At 52.9% G+C, this 16,897-nt stretch overlaps 6 protein-coding genes across 6 annotated transcripts; 2 read left to right on the top strand and 4 right to left on the bottom strand.

Annotated features, from left to right (window-relative positions):
* Positions 1–5,432: 5,432 nt before the first annotated feature.
* Positions 5,433–6,902, bottom strand: JN550_010758 (uncharacterized protein; the record flags this gene model as incomplete). Its single annotated transcript, XM_049309048.1, has 4 exons — positions 5,433–5,813; positions 5,870–6,083; positions 6,171–6,612; positions 6,683–6,902. The coding sequence occupies 4 exons, from the start codon at positions 6,900–6,902 to the stop codon at positions 5,433–5,435; spliced, it is 1,257 nt and encodes a 418-aa protein (XP_049167284.1).
* A 713-nt stretch (positions 6,903–7,615) lies between these two features.
* Positions 7,616–8,915, top strand: JN550_010757 (uncharacterized protein; the record flags this gene model as incomplete). The annotated part of the gene is made up of 2 exons (XM_049309047.1): positions 7,616–7,634; positions 7,690–8,915. The coding sequence occupies 2 exons, from the start codon at positions 7,616–7,618 to the stop codon at positions 8,913–8,915; spliced, it is 1,245 nt and encodes a 414-aa protein (XP_049167283.1).
* Positions 8,916–9,161: 246 nt separating this feature from the next.
* On the bottom strand, positions 9,162–10,536 carry JN550_010756 (uncharacterized protein; the record flags this gene model as incomplete). Its single annotated transcript, XM_049309046.1, has 3 exons — positions 9,162–9,600; positions 9,728–10,094; positions 10,143–10,536. The coding sequence occupies 3 exons, from the start codon at positions 10,534–10,536 to the stop codon at positions 9,162–9,164; spliced, it is 1,200 nt and encodes a 399-aa protein (XP_049167282.1).
* Positions 10,537–11,652: 1,116 nt separating this feature from the next.
* JN550_010755 (uncharacterized protein) lies at positions 11,653–12,108 on the bottom strand (the record flags this gene model as incomplete). The annotated part of the gene is made up of 1 exon (XM_049309045.1): positions 11,653–12,108. One exon carries the CDS (start codon positions 12,106–12,108, stop codon positions 11,653–11,655), a length of 456 nt encoding a protein of 151 aa, XP_049167281.1.
* A 635-nt stretch (positions 12,109–12,743) lies between these two features.
* On the bottom strand, positions 12,744–13,814 carry JN550_010754 (uncharacterized protein; the record flags this gene model as incomplete). Its single annotated transcript, XM_049309044.1, has 1 exon — positions 12,744–13,814. The coding sequence occupies one exon, from the start codon at positions 13,812–13,814 to the stop codon at positions 12,744–12,746; it is 1,071 nt and encodes a 356-aa protein (XP_049167280.1).
* Positions 13,815–14,699: 885 nt separating this feature from the next.
* JN550_010753 (uncharacterized protein) lies at positions 14,700–16,848 on the top strand (the record flags this gene model as incomplete). The annotated part of the gene is made up of 2 exons (XM_049309043.1): positions 14,700–16,594; positions 16,644–16,848. The coding sequence occupies 2 exons, from the start codon at positions 14,700–14,702 to the stop codon at positions 16,846–16,848; spliced, it is 2,100 nt and encodes a 699-aa protein (XP_049167279.1).
* Positions 16,849–16,897: the final 49 nt, after the last annotated feature.

Raw genomic sequence — 16,897 nt, 5'->3', positions numbered from 1 at the left:
TACTCCCACCGACTCTAGATACATATTTCAGGGCATAGGGCCTATGAGATACGATTGAGCGGAGAAGCTATATTGTTTTGTGCTTGGCATACGCGAGGAAAGAAGCACGACTCTCATAGTGATGCGGACTGAGGATTCCGTCTGCATATCATCTCAGTTGACCCCACTCACATTGTCAGGTGTCAGGGCATCTGTTGGTACGTATTGTCGAGAAAAAAGCAACCCAACTTCAGAGCGCCAAATAGCCCAATTCGTGATGTGAGTAGGATGATGAGATAAGCTGTCAAACGCTTGTCTAGGCCGAATCAAACTCCGATCGAACGGTGGCTTTGTGGGTTTCGCAATCACTTTCCCTCCATGGAATGTCATGTGAATCTTTGCAGTTGTTAAAGTCTCTTATATTAACAACCCTTTCAAAACTTATCCCAATCGATCAACCGGTCTGTCTATCAGGCGCTCCTGTCGCTTTCCGGTGGCTCTCTTCAGTTGAAGTCATCAGTGCCTGATCCCTGGCCATAGGCCCACACATCCACTGAGAGAGAAGAAAAAAGCAAACATGGCGTTTTTTCCCACAGAGACACGAGGATGATTGCGCCAACGCAAATCAGTCTCGCGAAGGAGCATCGCATTGGGCTTAATCCAGTCATCGTTCATGTTGCACACGACATCGCAAAAGACGAAGAATGGTGGAAATACCTTGAAGACAACTTGTTAGAGCCACGTTGTCATGCCACAACATCGCAACGTATGATTAGTGATTGAGCCTCTTGCTGTTCACCGGTGAGGTGCGCCGAGCAGCCCTCCTGACAGCAGAGTAAAGGGCCCTTGAATGCGTGCAATCGGGCGGAAGCACATGCAATGCCAGCAATCCACATCCATGCTACAATCAGTCTCATCTGGTCAAGAGATTCGAATCTATGGCGCCCTCGCTTGCCTCAGATGCGCTGATGCAACCTGAGCCTCGGTTGCAGCCCATTGCCGTTCCATCGGGCCTGATCAGGACGTGGAATGACGATTAGGATGAGTCTTTGCCTGCCGCCAATATGTAGCTAGTCAGAACCGCAAACTAAACCCCAATCGTGCATTGAACGTTTGTCTACCAAGCTGAACACTCGGAAGTACTGTCGTTCGACAACAATATAGGGCCGCTGCATAGCGTAAATCGAGAGGAAGAGGCCAGCTTGGGGGTTAGGCCACGAGCGTACGCAAGCGGGCTGTTGTGCATCCTCACGCAGGAGTTCGACTGCCGACGACCCGATGAGCCTCAGAAACGTCAGTCTTCTGTCCACAATGGCAAGGTCCTTCCTCCTACCGCTGATAACCAGCGGCCGAGGGTGGACGGGCTTTTCTCCGGTGGACATGCTCGGCACCTAGGTAGGTCTGAAACAAACCACAGCACGGGGAGGTGGCATGCCACCTTGCAAACAAAACGTAGGTACCGGCTTCCCTATCTCAGTTTAAACCGCTACGACACCCCAAACAAGGATTGTCTTCAGTCCTGCTCAAAAAGCAATTCGTGGAGCAGGGTCTATTTCAGTTCCGAGCTATCGCTAAAAAGGAAATACCCATTCTCGGCCACCATGTTAGATATAGACCTCGTCCTTTCCTTCCACGATGCATCATGCCGTCTTTCGCTCGAATAGACTTCCCATCACTACCGCCTGCATCGCAAACAACTAGAAACGAGCCAACCAAGGCTCTGCTGCCACATCATAGTCTCATGCTCTGATCCTTGGGATCATTATTACTTCAAGACCCTCCACCGGCTCTCAGGCTGCAGAGTTCCATGGGTCTTATGTTTCGTTCAGACGTCTCTGTTATGAAGCAATAGTTCTCGTATAATCGATTCTCATCATCAACCTTGGACACCCACCTGGCTTTTACGCGTCAGTTCTACTCGATCGATATAATGCCATCCTCACGTCACAGCGGTAGCGCCCCATGGCAAGAACTGCTTCAACGTACGTATCCTCGATCCATAACCGCCTTATATGACGGTACTGATGATACGACGTAGAAAAATGTCAACAATGCAGCTTCCCATCACCAACATACCAGATTGTCTCAGACAGACGAGGTGAGGCCTCTCGATCAGCAACTGGCTAACGCTTGCAATGAACATATGGAACTGACTTTTCTCTCAGGAGGCCGTACAGCTTGGTCATGTGTAGTAAAAGTCGCTGGTCAACCTGTAAAAGCACGGTTCTGGTACGATGGCAGAAACCTGAATGGTGCCCAGGAGGACGCAGCCGAAGCAGCACTCAACTGGTTGGAAAACAACGGCTATTGAAATAAGCTGCTTCTTTGCACCTTTACACCTCTTTCACATGCTGTCTTTTTGGCCATTCCGGCTTTCTGCTCCAATCTCCTCTCTCTTAGTTGCGTATTCTTCTGTCCGACATCTTACGGCGTTGGGAAAGGTTCAGGTGGCCTCGCGGCTCTATAGGGAAAGAGATAGGCGGCATGGAAAGACTTCTCAGCTCATTGGGCTGAGCGCACGAGCATGGGATGCAAATGGCGGGCAAATCACCGGTTTCACGTTTTTCTTCGACGTTCTTCTCTAGCCCCCTTGCCTTTCCTTGGTAGCGAGAATCTTTGGCGGGGGGCCCGCACCACACGGATCAGAACAGGGGCAGGACCCGGGACGCATCGCCTGTCACAACAGACGGGGAACGTTCCTGTTGGTGACAAACAGGACACACAATGCTTTGACGTTCGTGATTGTGATTGAGTTTCCGAATGGGCTGTTCGGTGACGCCGGCGTGACAGCCCTCCTCATTTCACCCCAAGACAAGGGGAAACCACCTCACCCGCAGGGAGTTTGGTCCGGCACTATCGGGGCCACTCATGGTGGTACAAAATGTCAGCAGGCGATTCTTGACCTCCTTCTCGTTGCCTTGAACTCATGAAAGCCCTCAAGGTCACGATCACGAAAAACTGGGGCCCATGCGCAAGGAGCTGTCACTGCAAAGGCATCTGCTACCCTACAGCGTGGAAAGAAACATGTTCGGAACAGGAAATGCAAAAAGCATTATGCTGCCTAGCACGCAATGAAATAACGACTTGGCACGATAGGAGATGTCGATCTGGGCGTTAGTGATTGTATGACTTTCCTTTTTGTGGAGCTCTAACTTGCAAATAAAACCACGTTTTCTATGACATTGACCACCATCATCAGTGCTGAAAACGGCTGAAGATTGTTATCTGAGCACAGATGTCGGTTTAGGTCCTGCTTGGCTAGTATCTTAAAACACGCCTCGCACTAACTGGGCTGTTCCATCGCTTTTCGAGAACGAAATGAACGTACATGATACCCATGCAGTACTGACGACATGGGCTTTCACTCGCCTGCCAGCCTGCGAATAAGTTGTACCCATAGTTAATTCTCCGAGGCGTGCTTCCTTGCCGCATTGGCAGCTCGGCGGCTTACACGTACATTCGTACCATCTCTATTTGGCACCTGTTGCGAGTTTGCTGAGTGCTGGTGTGTGTGCTTGTCTACGTAGCTTTGCTGCAGGCATAGGTTACATACATACATAGTTAGGTTGGGAGCTTCCTCGATTTTCCAATCACCCGCCGCAGGCCCGGGGATCTGGCATGGCCAGGGGTCTGAGGGCGGCATCCACTCGTGCTGATCTGATCTATCAGATTCCCGTTGGGAGGGGACCCTCCTGCCCAACGTCTAACTGCAAAGGAAACCGGTCTGCAGAAAGAAATGTTATTGCCGGCCCCACGGCGCGACAATGACACTGCCCTCCTCCGGACTGGTGCCATCGTGAGCTTCAACGACACGGCATGGCACCATAAACCGAGAAAAGTAACGACCGCACGAAAACGTCTCGTGGTATCTCTTCCATGCACCTCGGATAATGAGCAGTTTTGACAGGTCGCCAATAGAGTCTCAGCTGGCAACTCCCCTGTCGCGCATTCCAAGACTGTCCAGCCGTTGGGCGGCTCACCGAAATGGCGCGGCAAGTCACGGAAGAGGAGCTCGCCAGCCCAATATTACGAAACACTATTTACTGTAGCTGCTGCTTATCAGCGGCTGCGTGCTCAGCTGGAAAGTCTGGCGGCGCTGGACTCACGATAAACTGTAGGCAGGTGGGACACGTTGCCTCAGCGTCCCCCGAACAACTCGACTCTGTAGATGCGCATCTCTTACCTGATGACCATCAGCTGCGAGCCTTCGATGTTTCATGTTTCCACCCAGGAGCTGTCAGAAGTACTATCGAAGGCGAGCCGGCGCCCGTTCCTGTGTGGCTTCCTTATGTCATCTCCCTGTTGGGGGTCAAGGGGTGGGCATTCGATCACCACGCCTGTCAAGGGCCCCCAAACCGCTGTCTAGTGCCGCGAGTGCATGGGGCTCTTTTCTGCGCCTCGACAAGGATTGCAGAAGCTCGGCACCGTCCGGCTTCAGGCTTGCCCAAAAAGGGCAATTAAGGCGCCGCACAGCAATGGAGGGTGAGAAGTGCCCCCAAGACCCGGCCGCCTCATGCCGCGAGGATCAACTATACAGCTGGGCCCAATGAGAGGGAGGTCTTGAGAGTCAAAGGATTACTAGAAAGGGTATACCAACTGATACACCATCCTACCGCTGTGGGGCCGGTCTAGCTGAAGCTACCAAATTCTTGACGACGTCAGCTCTGGAGATGGTTTCTGATGGATGGGCAGGGGCTCAGATGTACCATAGTATAGCGGCATCAGGCTAACGCCTCAAGTACAAGATGCCTGGTTGCCTGAAAAGTCGTGCCTCACCGTTATTTCTCTCGGTGTAGATCTCACGCGAGACGGGCCTCGTGTTTGCATTTACACAAGCGAAGGGATATGATAGACGAGAGCTGAGACAATTCAAAACAGGTCTTAGCAGTGATACATGTTCGTCGAGAGCTTCGGCAACTGCCTTGCCTCTGAGACTTGCCGGGCCCTATAGGGAAACCGTCGGTGGCTGGGGTGTGGAAGCGTCATGAGCCTAGTATCCTTGTCCGCCATGTGCTCATCTGCTTTGCAGCAACTTTGATGAAGCAGAGACTTGCTTCCCATGGACGGTGGCCCAAGACTTTCTCTAGCAGCTTCGTGGCTTGGGGCCAGGGGACAGGGGCCTTGCTGTCAACGGCACGTTTCTCAAACCAAACAACGCCAATGTGCGGAAAACGTGGAGCATAAAATCTCCGGTGCATGATCACGAGGTCGGTGTCTTGATTTCTAAAATTGCCTAACGCATGATCAAGCTTCAAATCAAGCTATCCCCCCAAGCCCTATGCCGCATAAACCCTGATCCGATTCCAAGTCCTGATCACAAATCTTGGACTGACCGCCCCCAACCCCTGGAACGGGTACAGAGAATAAGCAATGGGAACTCAGAGGAATAGCAATCGACTCGTTCACCATTCGTATTTGAATCAAAAAGAAGCAGTCTGCTCCCGTACTTTGACTCAGCCATATTGAAATAGACTGCTCAGACTCTCGCCATGGTGGATCCGTCTGATAGCTTCAGCAAAGATTGGTGCAACGTCGAGGACCTCAAGCTTAGGACAGATCGCCTGATGCTCTTCCTGGGGCACTGAATTGGTCACGATAACCTTGTCGATGGCGGATGCATTGATACGTGTGAGAGCATCGCCACTGAAAACCCCGTGGGACAGTAACGCGTACACCGCCGTGGCCCCTTCACGCCGAACCAACTTCGCTGCCCGCGTAATGGTGTTGGATGTATCTGCAAGGTCATCGATCACGATGCATACGCGATTCTCAACTGACCCCACAAGCATCATCGTCGCATTTTGACGATCAGTGATGTTGGTCGGGCGACGTTCCTTAGAAAAGGGTCAGCTGGTAATTCTTTGTTTTCCAAAAGAGAGAAAAATCTTACCTTATGAATGAGAGCGAATTCCATGCCTAGAGCGTCAGCAATAGCAGTTGCTCGCTTCGCTCCTCCAGCGTCCGGGCTCACAATCACCGCGTCTTTGTAATCCGGAATGCGTTGTTGGATATAGCGCTTCAGCAGAGGCCGGGCATACAGGTTATCCATAGGAATGTCGAAGAAGCCTTGGTATTGAGGATCGTGAAGATCTAGAGCCACGACACTGGGACGACCCATCAGCATTGATGACTCACCACAAAAATAAAGCGTCGGCCCTTGGCGAGATTGTCAAGGTAGCAAGTATACGTACTGGTCAGCGCCGGCACATGTCAGCAGATCTGCTACTAGAGTGCCAGCTTGCGCAACCCAGCGCTTGTAGCCGGGTTTGGCTTCAAACTGATCGATAGTAGAGGGGTCAATGTTGTCATAATCGTGCTTCGTATAAGAACCGGGCTGGGAAGTTATGGAACTGGAGTGTGATCTGACTCCTGCCGCATCAGTCGTGAAAGCTATCTTGTTGAGCATTTTACTGAGGTCGGCTCCGTGGTTGAACCCGGCACTCTTGACCCTGCCTGGGCCTGGCGTAGGAGGGACACTCTCGAACGTATACCTGTCGTTTGGCACCACAGCAGCGGGCTTCGACAAGGGTGCTCCGGCCTTGCGGTACGGAAGGTCGGGTTGGCGGGAGTACGGAAAGAGAGGAGTCACAGCGGTAACTCTCTTTGCTGATCCGATCTTGCAAGCAGATATCACTTTGGAACCATCACATTAGATGCGGATCTGTAGAGGTGAAACTCGTCAGCAGCAGGTGGGACGACTCACTTATGCACAGTTCCATGAGATGGTCGTTGACGGCACCTCCGCCAGTCTGGATGATGAAGACATCTTTGCCTCTGACGGAATCTTGGATCTCACATCTACTCTCGCCACCCGAAAATTTACTTAATATTCGGTCGCCAGGTGCAATCCCAAGGTGACTGCAGACACTGTCCGTTAGACGCGGGTGGGAATTGCCCGAGAGGACTATGATGTTTCTGACCATCTTTGTAGACCTCTTGCCTCATGTACTCAACCCCACCAAAGACAGTGACAGACAGGCCGAGGCTACTATTTGACAGAGACTGAGCAACCGGCGGAACTCTCAGACTTGGGCGTCCGTGAAAGGACCCCAACTTCATCAATCGTGTAGATTAGGTATGATGAGTTGTGGGTACAGGCGATCACGATGGAGCTGGACTGCCTGGAGTTGGTAGAGACTTGGCCGCTAGGTATGGGTTCCGATGCACTCATAAGGTGGAGGACAAGTCATTACCAACGTTTATGAGTAAAGATACGATGAGAAGCAAGCCTAGAAGGGCGAGGCGATGCCTGTACGGATCATTGAGATTGTAGGTTGGTGAGAAAAGACACCTGGAAACAATTTGCGGGGCATCGAACGGGGATCAGGTCAGGACGATGGTCCCCCGGCAGAGGCCTAGTAGACGGAACCACTACGCTAAGCCCGGCGCTAAAAGCTAGGGAGCTCTGACCATTGGGGCGGCGCCAAACGGGGTTTAGCTGCCTGGAATACATGATGAAAGGCGCGCCAGACTGCGGCCCTAGTGATGCTGGAAGTGACTGGGACACCCTCGGAGTTCTCCTGTCCCCGGATAGCCTGCCCTACTGCAACAAAAGTAAAACGACATCTGGCCCATCTGAAAGCTGGGAGTCTAAACAACTGCTTTCGAAGTGTAATATAGCGCAATTGAGGTCGTCATGCCTGAAATCGCCGAAGGTGGGCGCGGCTTGCCCAAGTACTACCTGAAAACGCGTACTGACATGTCACAAAGTTGCACGGATTACTCATTTCCTACGCCTTCATCTGGTTGGCAAGACGATCAAGAAGGCAACGGCCCCAGAAGATGCCAATGTTTTCGGCAAAGTTGGTACCAGCGGGCCCGCCTTTGAGAAGGCTGTGACTGGCAAGAAGGTCGTCGGCGCCGGCAGCCAAGGGAAATATTTCTGGATATTGCTCGACAGTCCTCCTCATCCGGTTATGCATTTCGGGATGACCGGCTGGATACACATCCGCGGCGAGCAGACGGCATACACCCGGTACTATGAGAAGTCCAAGGACGACAAGGCCCAGTGGCCGCCCAAGTTTTGGAAATTCCAACTGGAAACGGACAGCGACCCCAAGGTCGAAGTAGCCTTTACCGACGCACGTCGCTTCGGCCGGGTTAGGCTTGTCGATTGCCCTGGCGAGGACATTCGAAAGCATTCTCCCCTGAAGGAGAATGGGCCGGACCCTGTCGTCGACAAGGACATCTTCACCGAGGATTACCTAAGACAGAAGATGAAAAACAGACACGTTCCCATCAAGGCCCTGCTCCTTGATCAAGCCATGATCAGTGGAATTGGCAACTGGGTTGGAGATGAGATCATGTACCAGGCAAAGCTGCATCCGGAGCAGTACAGCGACGACTTCAGTGATCAAGATGTCGCAAAGCTATACAAGGCGGCAAGATATGTCTGCGACACGGCTGTTGGCGTCCTTGGAGACTCTGATCAATTTCCTTCCGACTGGCTGTTTAACCACCGATGGGGCAAGGGCAAGAAGGACCACCCAACCACCCTCCCCACTGGCGAGAAGATTGTGTTCATCACGGTGGGTGGACGGACTAGTTGTGTCGTTCCCAGCGTCCAGAAAAAAACCGGCAAAGCAACTGTTCCCGACACCAAGGAGGAGATTGAGGCTTTAGATGATGAGACGGAGAGCAAGTACTTTGGTAGGAAAGGCAACTCCACCGCCAAAAGCGAAACGAAACCGGCGACCAAGAAGCCAAATGGAACAAAGCGGAAGGCAATCAAGGAGGAAGAGGCGGAGAACGAAGCCCCAGTCCTGTCTAACGGAGCCAAAAAGGCTAGGAAGGTCAGTCAAGTGAAGCAGGAAGATGATGTGCCAGCCGCGGAGAAGCAGAAGTCAAGAAAGACTAAGGATGAGGCTGTTGTTCCTCAACCCATCCCTGAGCTGGGAAGACGGCGGTCTGGAAGACTCAGCGGCAGAGCTTCCTGAACGCGGTCTCTGTGCGGCTTTCAACAAATACTAGTCTTACAGACTACATCGTGATGTCACTACATACGAGCCCGCCCATGTAAAGTAGACTTGGCCATAAAGTATCAGCGCGGAGTGATTTCCCAAGGGATGGTTCAAGGAACTGTACACTGGGGTTACTGACTCCCTTCGTCTTGTATAATGCGGTAGATGAATAGAACTTTGAATAAGCAATATGTAACCACAGTAAGGGATTCTACTACTCTCTCACGACAAGTGCGGCCCGTCATTGACTTTGCCTACGCCATTCAACTCACTTTGGCCTTCAACGTTCTGTTGCATCGAGTCCACCACCTCATTTGTCCGGTCTTCCTGTTCATCAGCACCCAAGTCAGTGTCTTCAGCCAAGGCCGTCTCGTTTTCTACGCCTCGATTCAGAATTCTATTCACTGAGTCCTCAAGTAAGCTCCCGATGATACCCTTGTTCTCCTCATCATCCTTTATCATTCTTGCGAAGATCTCTGTTTCCTGTCTGTCAAGCTCCTCGCGTTGCTTCTGGAGAACTTGCAAAGCAGTCGTCGTGTTGTTCTTGAGGTCATTCTTGTTAAGCTCCATAGCCTGAATGCTGTTGTCGATCTCCCGACAGAAGTCTTCCAGTTGCAGTGCTCGCGCGTGGTCCTGGAGCATTGATGCGAGTTCCACTCCTCTGCAATCATGTCAGTCACTGTGCCCCCGGGAGTAGAACTAGTGAGTATGTGAGAGTCGTGTCCTGCTTGACAGACAATGTAACGAAAAGGACCTACGCCGCCCTTGTAGGAACTAGGCAGACTTACGATTTGATAAGATCTCGGATTCCGCGAGCGGATGTAGACAGCCGGTGGACCGCACTATGCCTCAAATTGCTTGTGGCGAACAGGATCTCTTTCGCGCGGAGCTCCCCTTGATCGATCGCCCCTTGAGGAAGCTTTCCTACCCTGTGGGCAAGGAGCCGAACCCACTCGGTCAATTCGATAGCACAAGGCGCCTCACATTTCTTGTCCTCGAGGAGTTGGGGGATCCATCTCTGGGCAAAATCGAAACAACTCTCTTCCAGTAGACGCTGTGCCTCGTTCAGTATCAGGTGCTGTGCCTTATATGGGATGAAAGACGGATACAGCGACGGCATCGGTGGCAAGACTGCGCCGGCGGGTGTTGCTTCATCTGGCTTCAACGTGAGAACAAGTTACCAAGCTGGAGAGTTAGCATTACCTTCACTATTCTTGATCTCGTACACCAAGCCATCAACTTCTACTTCCTCGGTGTCTTCAGCTTCAGCAATGTCCTCGAGAGCCTCAGACATTGATCTCGCAGCATCGAGCTCGGACTCCTCACGCATCGCATGCTGTTCGGGCGAGACTTGAAACAACTCTGGAAACTCAAGTTTGGCTCTGATATCCGACTCGAATATTCGTCGTTCCAGCATGCCCATCAGGATCTTGGTGAGTTCCTCCTGGCCAAAGTCTTTGATGAGGGAAGCCATGGCCTTTGGCCGTCTTGCGATTTCATCTTGTATCTTTCTCTTCTTTCGAAGCAGCGCTTTGTCACCAGTGAAGACGTTGCGGCAGGCAAGATAGACCCTGCGTTGTTGAGCTTTGGTAACCATGGCGAATTTTGTTTTATTATGGATTCTGGTCTTGGTTGGTTACTTCGCCGAGCAGTGGGAGGGCTCATAGAGAATATAAATGGATGTTCGTTGGGTTGCGAATGGCCTGATGGATGAAGCTAATGTACCCGACATCTGATTCCTGTCGAGCCAGAGGGTGCATACGGACCATCTGCATTACAGTAATCGCATATAAAAGCAACAACTATGTTCATACGTTGATTGAGTGAACCCCACAGCTGCAGGCTTCTGGATAACGACCCAAGACTTGGTATCAACCCAACGTGGTAGATTACTCAAGTATGTTCAATGTTGACTGTGGGACCTACTGAAGCTGTTGGACAACAACTGTCACTGCAGCCTGATTAAATGCCCAATCTCAAACGCGGCTGTGCCAAAATGATTGGGCATGTTGGCTCGGTGCTGGCATGTTACCAACGTGCATATGCATGAGGCCGGATGTGGGCAAAGCGAAGCTAAGCATAGTCTCCGCACAAGGAGGTCGCTCATCAAGACTTTGTTCTTGAACATGACCGATCATGTCAAGACAAGCACTTGGGCGCCCCATACCAACACAATAACCCACTTGCAGTAAACCACTAAACGATGAGCGACACAAATAAACCGTAACGCTGATATAAACCTGGGAGTCTCGGTTGTGCATTTCCCCTATTCTGATTAAGCTCATATTGTCGGGAAAGTCGCTTCTCGCTAAGATAGTTCTGGACATACGAGGATCAATTTCTGTATTGTTGACAATCTTCTGCCTGTACGGAGTAAAGACCTGACCCTCAGGTCAATACCATACTGATGCAACAACAACAAGGACGAGCTTCAGTTGATATTTGCAACACATTTGGCCCGCCATCAATTCCACGGTTGTGACAACAGATGCACACGGGTCTCTTCTGTTTCTTATTCCCAGAGCTATCAATTCTGATACTACTGTTGCCGGTACAATTCCTGGTTTGATTCTGTGCTACCGGCCAATCTTCAGCATAAAACTCCATTCCCCAACTTCTCCGAGCTCATACATAATCAGATATGGAAACTTGGTATACGCTATAACAATACGCCATCTGGAAATCATGCCTGACACCTGGCCCCCGTACACGACTATTTCTTGCCATCATCTCCCGCCTCCCCATCCTGGGCACCGTCTTCGCCCCCCTCCTGTCCCTCCCCTTGATCTTCACCCCCTTCACCCGGAACCCTCGTCCCGGCGATGCCACCCTTCCAGACCATCAGGCCCAAGCCGCCGGTACCCAGGACGATGGCGACCTTGAGGAAGCCCAGGACGACGCTGCCGTACTGCAGGACCCAGACGCCGAGCCAGCGCAGGACGGGGGTGACGATCTCGACGCGCTCGCGCTCCGTCTCCGGGTTGAGCACGAAGAGCAGGCCGATCAGGGCGGCGAAGTTGAGCACCAGCACCAGCGCCACGAAGACCTGCAGGAAGGCCAGCAGGATGGCGATGTTCTTGGTGGTCTTGAGCACCTCGAAGCCCGCGGCGACCAGCGGCGTCACCTGGTCGAAGGCGTGGTTGATCTGCTTGCTGTAGGGGATCCCCATCCTTTTTCTCTCGCCCTTGCTTGGCTATGATCTTCCGATCTTCCTTCTAGAAAGTTGAACGCCGATGGCACTGTCTTGGAAACTTTATAAGGGATGCGTATGATATGGGTTTCTTACCCGAGCAAGCGGTTGTATATGGCGCGCCCCTATACTGGACAGATAAAGTAGATAAAGTAGAATTATGGTATACAAACATCAATGTATAAACCCCTGTTATGAAGCCGACGATCGACCAAGTTTCAAAAAGACGTATTCGGTGATGTCAGTGCTGCATTACTGATGGTGTTGGGGCGTGGCCAATCATGCGCCGCCCGGACAGGGATTGTGGCGACCCCAAAACAGGTCTTTGCCAGTCGTGGAAAGGCATCGCATTGGTTGGAGTGAAGCTCGGCTTGCACGATCAGTGATCCAGAACTTCATAGTTTCTCTTCATGGCGAACATGCAAATCAGGATCTCACAACTAGCACCGCCATGCCCTCTAAATGTCCCCGACTTTGACACTGTCAAAGTATTATCAATGTTCTTTGCCGCGATCCTTTTCCAGAAACGCACGTAACGCCCGGCGTATAATCAATGTGACAGCTGAAATCCCGAAAATGCAATAAAAGAACACGATGATCTCCAAACGGTTCGATCACTGAGTGTCAGGTGGAGGCATCTCCCAGCTCCTCACAGTTTTCCCTTTCTCTTTCCTCTTTCCCAAAGACGTCCCACCGCCGCCCACGAAATTCAGAACCCAGTCCCGTACTCTCCGAGTCTTTAAAAGCTGTGGATGCGTACGCCGGCGGGAGGCAAGATCCCTCGTACTGTAAAATCCTCCTATATCCTCCTCGTCTAGCTTGCGGCGGTAAAGGAGGTCGATCTTGGTCAAGTCCTTCCGCAGGCTGTGGCCATGGACCTTTTGCATAAAGTCACTGAGGGCCACGTTTCGAAGCAGGACAATGTCCTGCCGTCGCAGGCTCTTGAGGGTCTGGTCCGTACTCGATCTGGAGTCCTGAGATGACCAGAATGTGATGCTGAAGCCGGATTTTGTCTCATCGCCGACCAGGAGCTCGACCAGAGATTTGGAAGTGCCCCACCTGGTCCTGACGGCTCTGGGCTCTGCAACGGAAATAAGTCCTACTATCAGGTTGACTGACATGGTCTGTGGAGAGATAGACTTGAGGTAGGTTGCATTCGGCAGATCCTCGAGATCGCTCAAGTGGGAAGTGCCAATGCCCAGGGTGCGGTCTCCTTGGGTGGAGAAGCTGGTCGTCTGCAAAGAATCCTCACGACTGTCATCGTAAGTAGTGTCGAATGAAGAGACGGCCGTCGAGCCAGTTTCATCCGGCAACTGGGAGGAAGGTATGTCGTGAACGCGCAATGAGTGTTCGTAAAAATCATCTCGCACAGACTGGCTCCCAGCGTCTGTGTTTTGTGTGTCGGCAGTGCTGAAGAAGTCGTGGTTGCCTTGGTACTGGCCTTCAAACTCGTGAAGTTGAGAGAATCCCGTTCTCAGTTTGGTCCTCTCCAGTGGGATAGACCTCCAGACTGCCGTATCAAGAGCTGAGTCGTCTACAGCGTCGGCTGTGAGCGAAGGGGGAGGCTCGTATATACCAGCGAACCGTGCCAGCGGCTCCAAGAAGGCGCCCAAGAGATCTGTCGACTCCCAGTTCAAGGTCTTGTTATCTGGGGCTCCTGCAAGAACGAGGATCTTTGGTGGCATCTCTTATAGAGTTTATCCAGTGGTAGGAGCATGGTGTGGGAGGCAAACAAAGGATGCAAGGGGGGAGCAAGAGAAAATCGACAGGCTTGGCACCAAGTGTGCAATGTTCAGACCCTGATTGAAGTGTGCTTGGATTGTGTTCAGGGTGGAAGCGAAACCGTAATCAGCAAACCAGATGTTGTTGAAGATGATGCTCACATGGAGTCGTCAATAGGCAGCTGTGAGCCGCCAAAATCGTCAATCCGTTCGTTGACATGGGACAGGTATGTACGTACCAGCGGCAGCTACGGCGGACATTAGCCTGGCAAGCCTGGGCCCCACGGGCATCTTGGGCGCCAGACCCCACCACCTGGGCACACTGAAGGGCTGCATGACAGGCCATGGGGCGGACAGCCCTCAACAGCCAATCAGCAGCCCGGTCGGGTTTGTTTACTTACGGCCAGGGCAACACCACGTCAAATCTAAAGGAGGGACCATCTTCGTGCGCTATCTTTCGCCTCGCATCGCATCGCATCGCATCCCAACTTTTTGGAGCACTGCACCCCGAGTCGAACAGCCACCAACCGCCCTAGCGAACCAGCGCTGTGCAGACACTGCATCGCCGGTTGTCGCGCACACTTGAAGTGCCACGCAGCAGACCGTTGCTCTGCATTATGTCGCAGGAAACTGGTCTTTGGAGCGTCCGAAGGCCGCGAGAGGTCAGTAGCATCACGGCATCGGTTGGGCTGCGTGCCCTCACGCCCGCCCGCCCGCCGTCGCCCAATCCCTATCTCGACTCCGTTTCGATGGCGACAGAAACAAGAACTGACCTTCCCACCCGCTGCGCAGACCCTTGGAGGCATCAACTCGAACTCGAACTCAAACCTACCCCAGCCCGCCTCGGCCATGAAGAGATCCAACTCTGCCAGCGGCTTCGGCGGCAACCATGTGCGCTCCTTGTCGGGATCTAGGCAGTCCCTCGCCATGAGCCGCCCCTCCCAGCCCATATTCTCCCGCTCCTCCTCCGGCGGCAACTTGGCAGATGCCGGCATGTCCTCCGTCAAGCGCGCCTCCATCAACCCGCACTCGGCCCTCAAGAGCTACGCGCCTGGGGGTCTGCCCACCCGCGCCTCCGAGGGAGACCAGCGGAGGAGCAGCATATACCGGTCGCGCCCTTCCAACAACGGTCCTATGAGCCACCAGAGTTTCTTCCAGCAGGCACCACAAGCCGCGGGCGTCCCGCGCGACCCCCGGCCCCTGAGAGACCGTTCCTTCCAGGCTCGCATCGGCCAGGAGCTCCTCGATTATCTGGTCCAGCACAACTTCGAGATGGAGATGAAGCACAACCTATCGCAAAACATCCTCAAGTCGCCCACGCAGAAGGACTTCAACTACATGTTCCAGTGGCTCTATCACCGGATAGACCCCAGCTACCGTTTTCTGAAGAGCATCGACCAGGAGGTTCCGCCCATATTGAAGCAACTACGGTATCCCTTTGAGAGGGGCATCACGAAATCTCAGATCGCAGCTGTCGGCGGCCAGAATTGGAGCACCTTTCTCGGACTCCTGCACTGGATGATGCAACTGGCGCAGATGCTGGAGGGATACACAAATAACAGATACGACGATGCCTGCATAGAGGCTGGCATCGATATCTCCGGCGACCACATCATCTTCGATTTCCTCAGCAAGGCTTATCGCGACTGGTTAGACATGGGTGAGGACGCCGGTGACGAAGACGCCGAGAGGGCATTGGCACCGCACATTGAGGACATGGCCAGCGCATTTGAGCGATCAAACTCGAAGTATCAATCCGAGCTTGAGATGCTAGAGGCCGAAAACGCAAGGCTGCAACAGGAGATCGAGGACCTCGAAAAGTCGACTCCGGACCCACGAGTGCTGGACGACCACTTCAAGATCATGGAGGAGGACAAGGTCAAATTCGAAGAGTACAACATGCTCGCCCAGCAACGCTCAGAAAAGTACGAGAGCAGGATTACCGTCCTCCAAGAAGAGTATGACAAATTGATGGAGGAACTCAAGGAGGCGGACGACGAGCGCCGTGGCCTGCAGAACGAAGTCGACAGTCAGGGTATAGGCATGTCGGATATTGACCGCATGACCTCGGAGCGTGAACGACTGCAACGCGGGATCGAGTCGGCCGCACAGCGTCTGGAGGACGTGAAGAAGAAGGTGGCTGAAAAGGAGATCGAGGCAAGCCGGAGGTTGGACGAACTCGAACGCTTAGTCGACAAGTACAACACCATGGCCTACCAAAACCTCCTGATCCCAGCAAGCGCCGAGAACGCCAAGGGCGTGCACTACGAGCTGTCTGTTACGGTGAACGAATCAGATTTTACGGGCTCGGTCATGAGAGGCGGCTCTTACGGCACCTCGTCAGCCGGCACCGAGCGTCTACTGGCGGACTCGGTGACGGGCTACCAGCCAGCGCATATCCTCAACCTCGACCTGCGCGGGCAGGTTAAGAACCAGTTCGCACAGCTACGCAAGGAGGTTAGCGAGCGCCGCGCCTCGGCCATGGACGCCATGCTGAAGGACCATGAGCTGCTCGATGGTATCAAGGAGACCATCGAGGACAAGAAGAACGAGGTCGAGGCACTTCGCCACCGTGTCCGCGCCGCAGAGGACGAGTACGAAAAGACCAAGGAGGTTACAACCACGCAGAAGCACGCAAGCGATGCCCAGATCGAAAAGATGGAAAAGGAACTTGCCAAGATGCGAGCTCAGCTTACCGAGAGCGTGCAGCTACTTGAGCAACGAGAGATGAACACAAATATTGAGTAGGTATTCAGTCCTGGATTACTGCACCAGCTACTAACGCCGTTACAGATACGAGCAATTGACTCTCAAGGCCAACGCTCTGCGTGAAGAGCTACACACGGAGATCGAGCGCATGCTCAACGACGTCATCAAGTTCAAGGTGCACATCCAAAAGAACCTCGAGGACTACGAAAGCTTTGTCGCCGACGAGCTCGAGAAGGAGCTAGTCCCTGAGGAGGTGCCCCAGGAAGAGGATGAGGACGAAGAGCTCTGAGCTCGGACACGTCCAGAAGTATAAGGAAGCTTCGTTTTTTACATTCATC

Source organism: Neoarthrinium moseri (genome assembly GCF_022829205.1).
Source record: "Neoarthrinium moseri strain CBS 164.80 chromosome Unknown scaffold58_Wmoseri_CBS_16480, whole genome shotgun sequence".
NCBI classification, from domain to species: Eukaryota; Fungi; Ascomycota; class Sordariomycetes; order Amphisphaeriales; family Apiosporaceae; genus Neoarthrinium; species Neoarthrinium moseri.
This window is presented reverse-complemented; position numbering and strand designations above follow the sequence as displayed.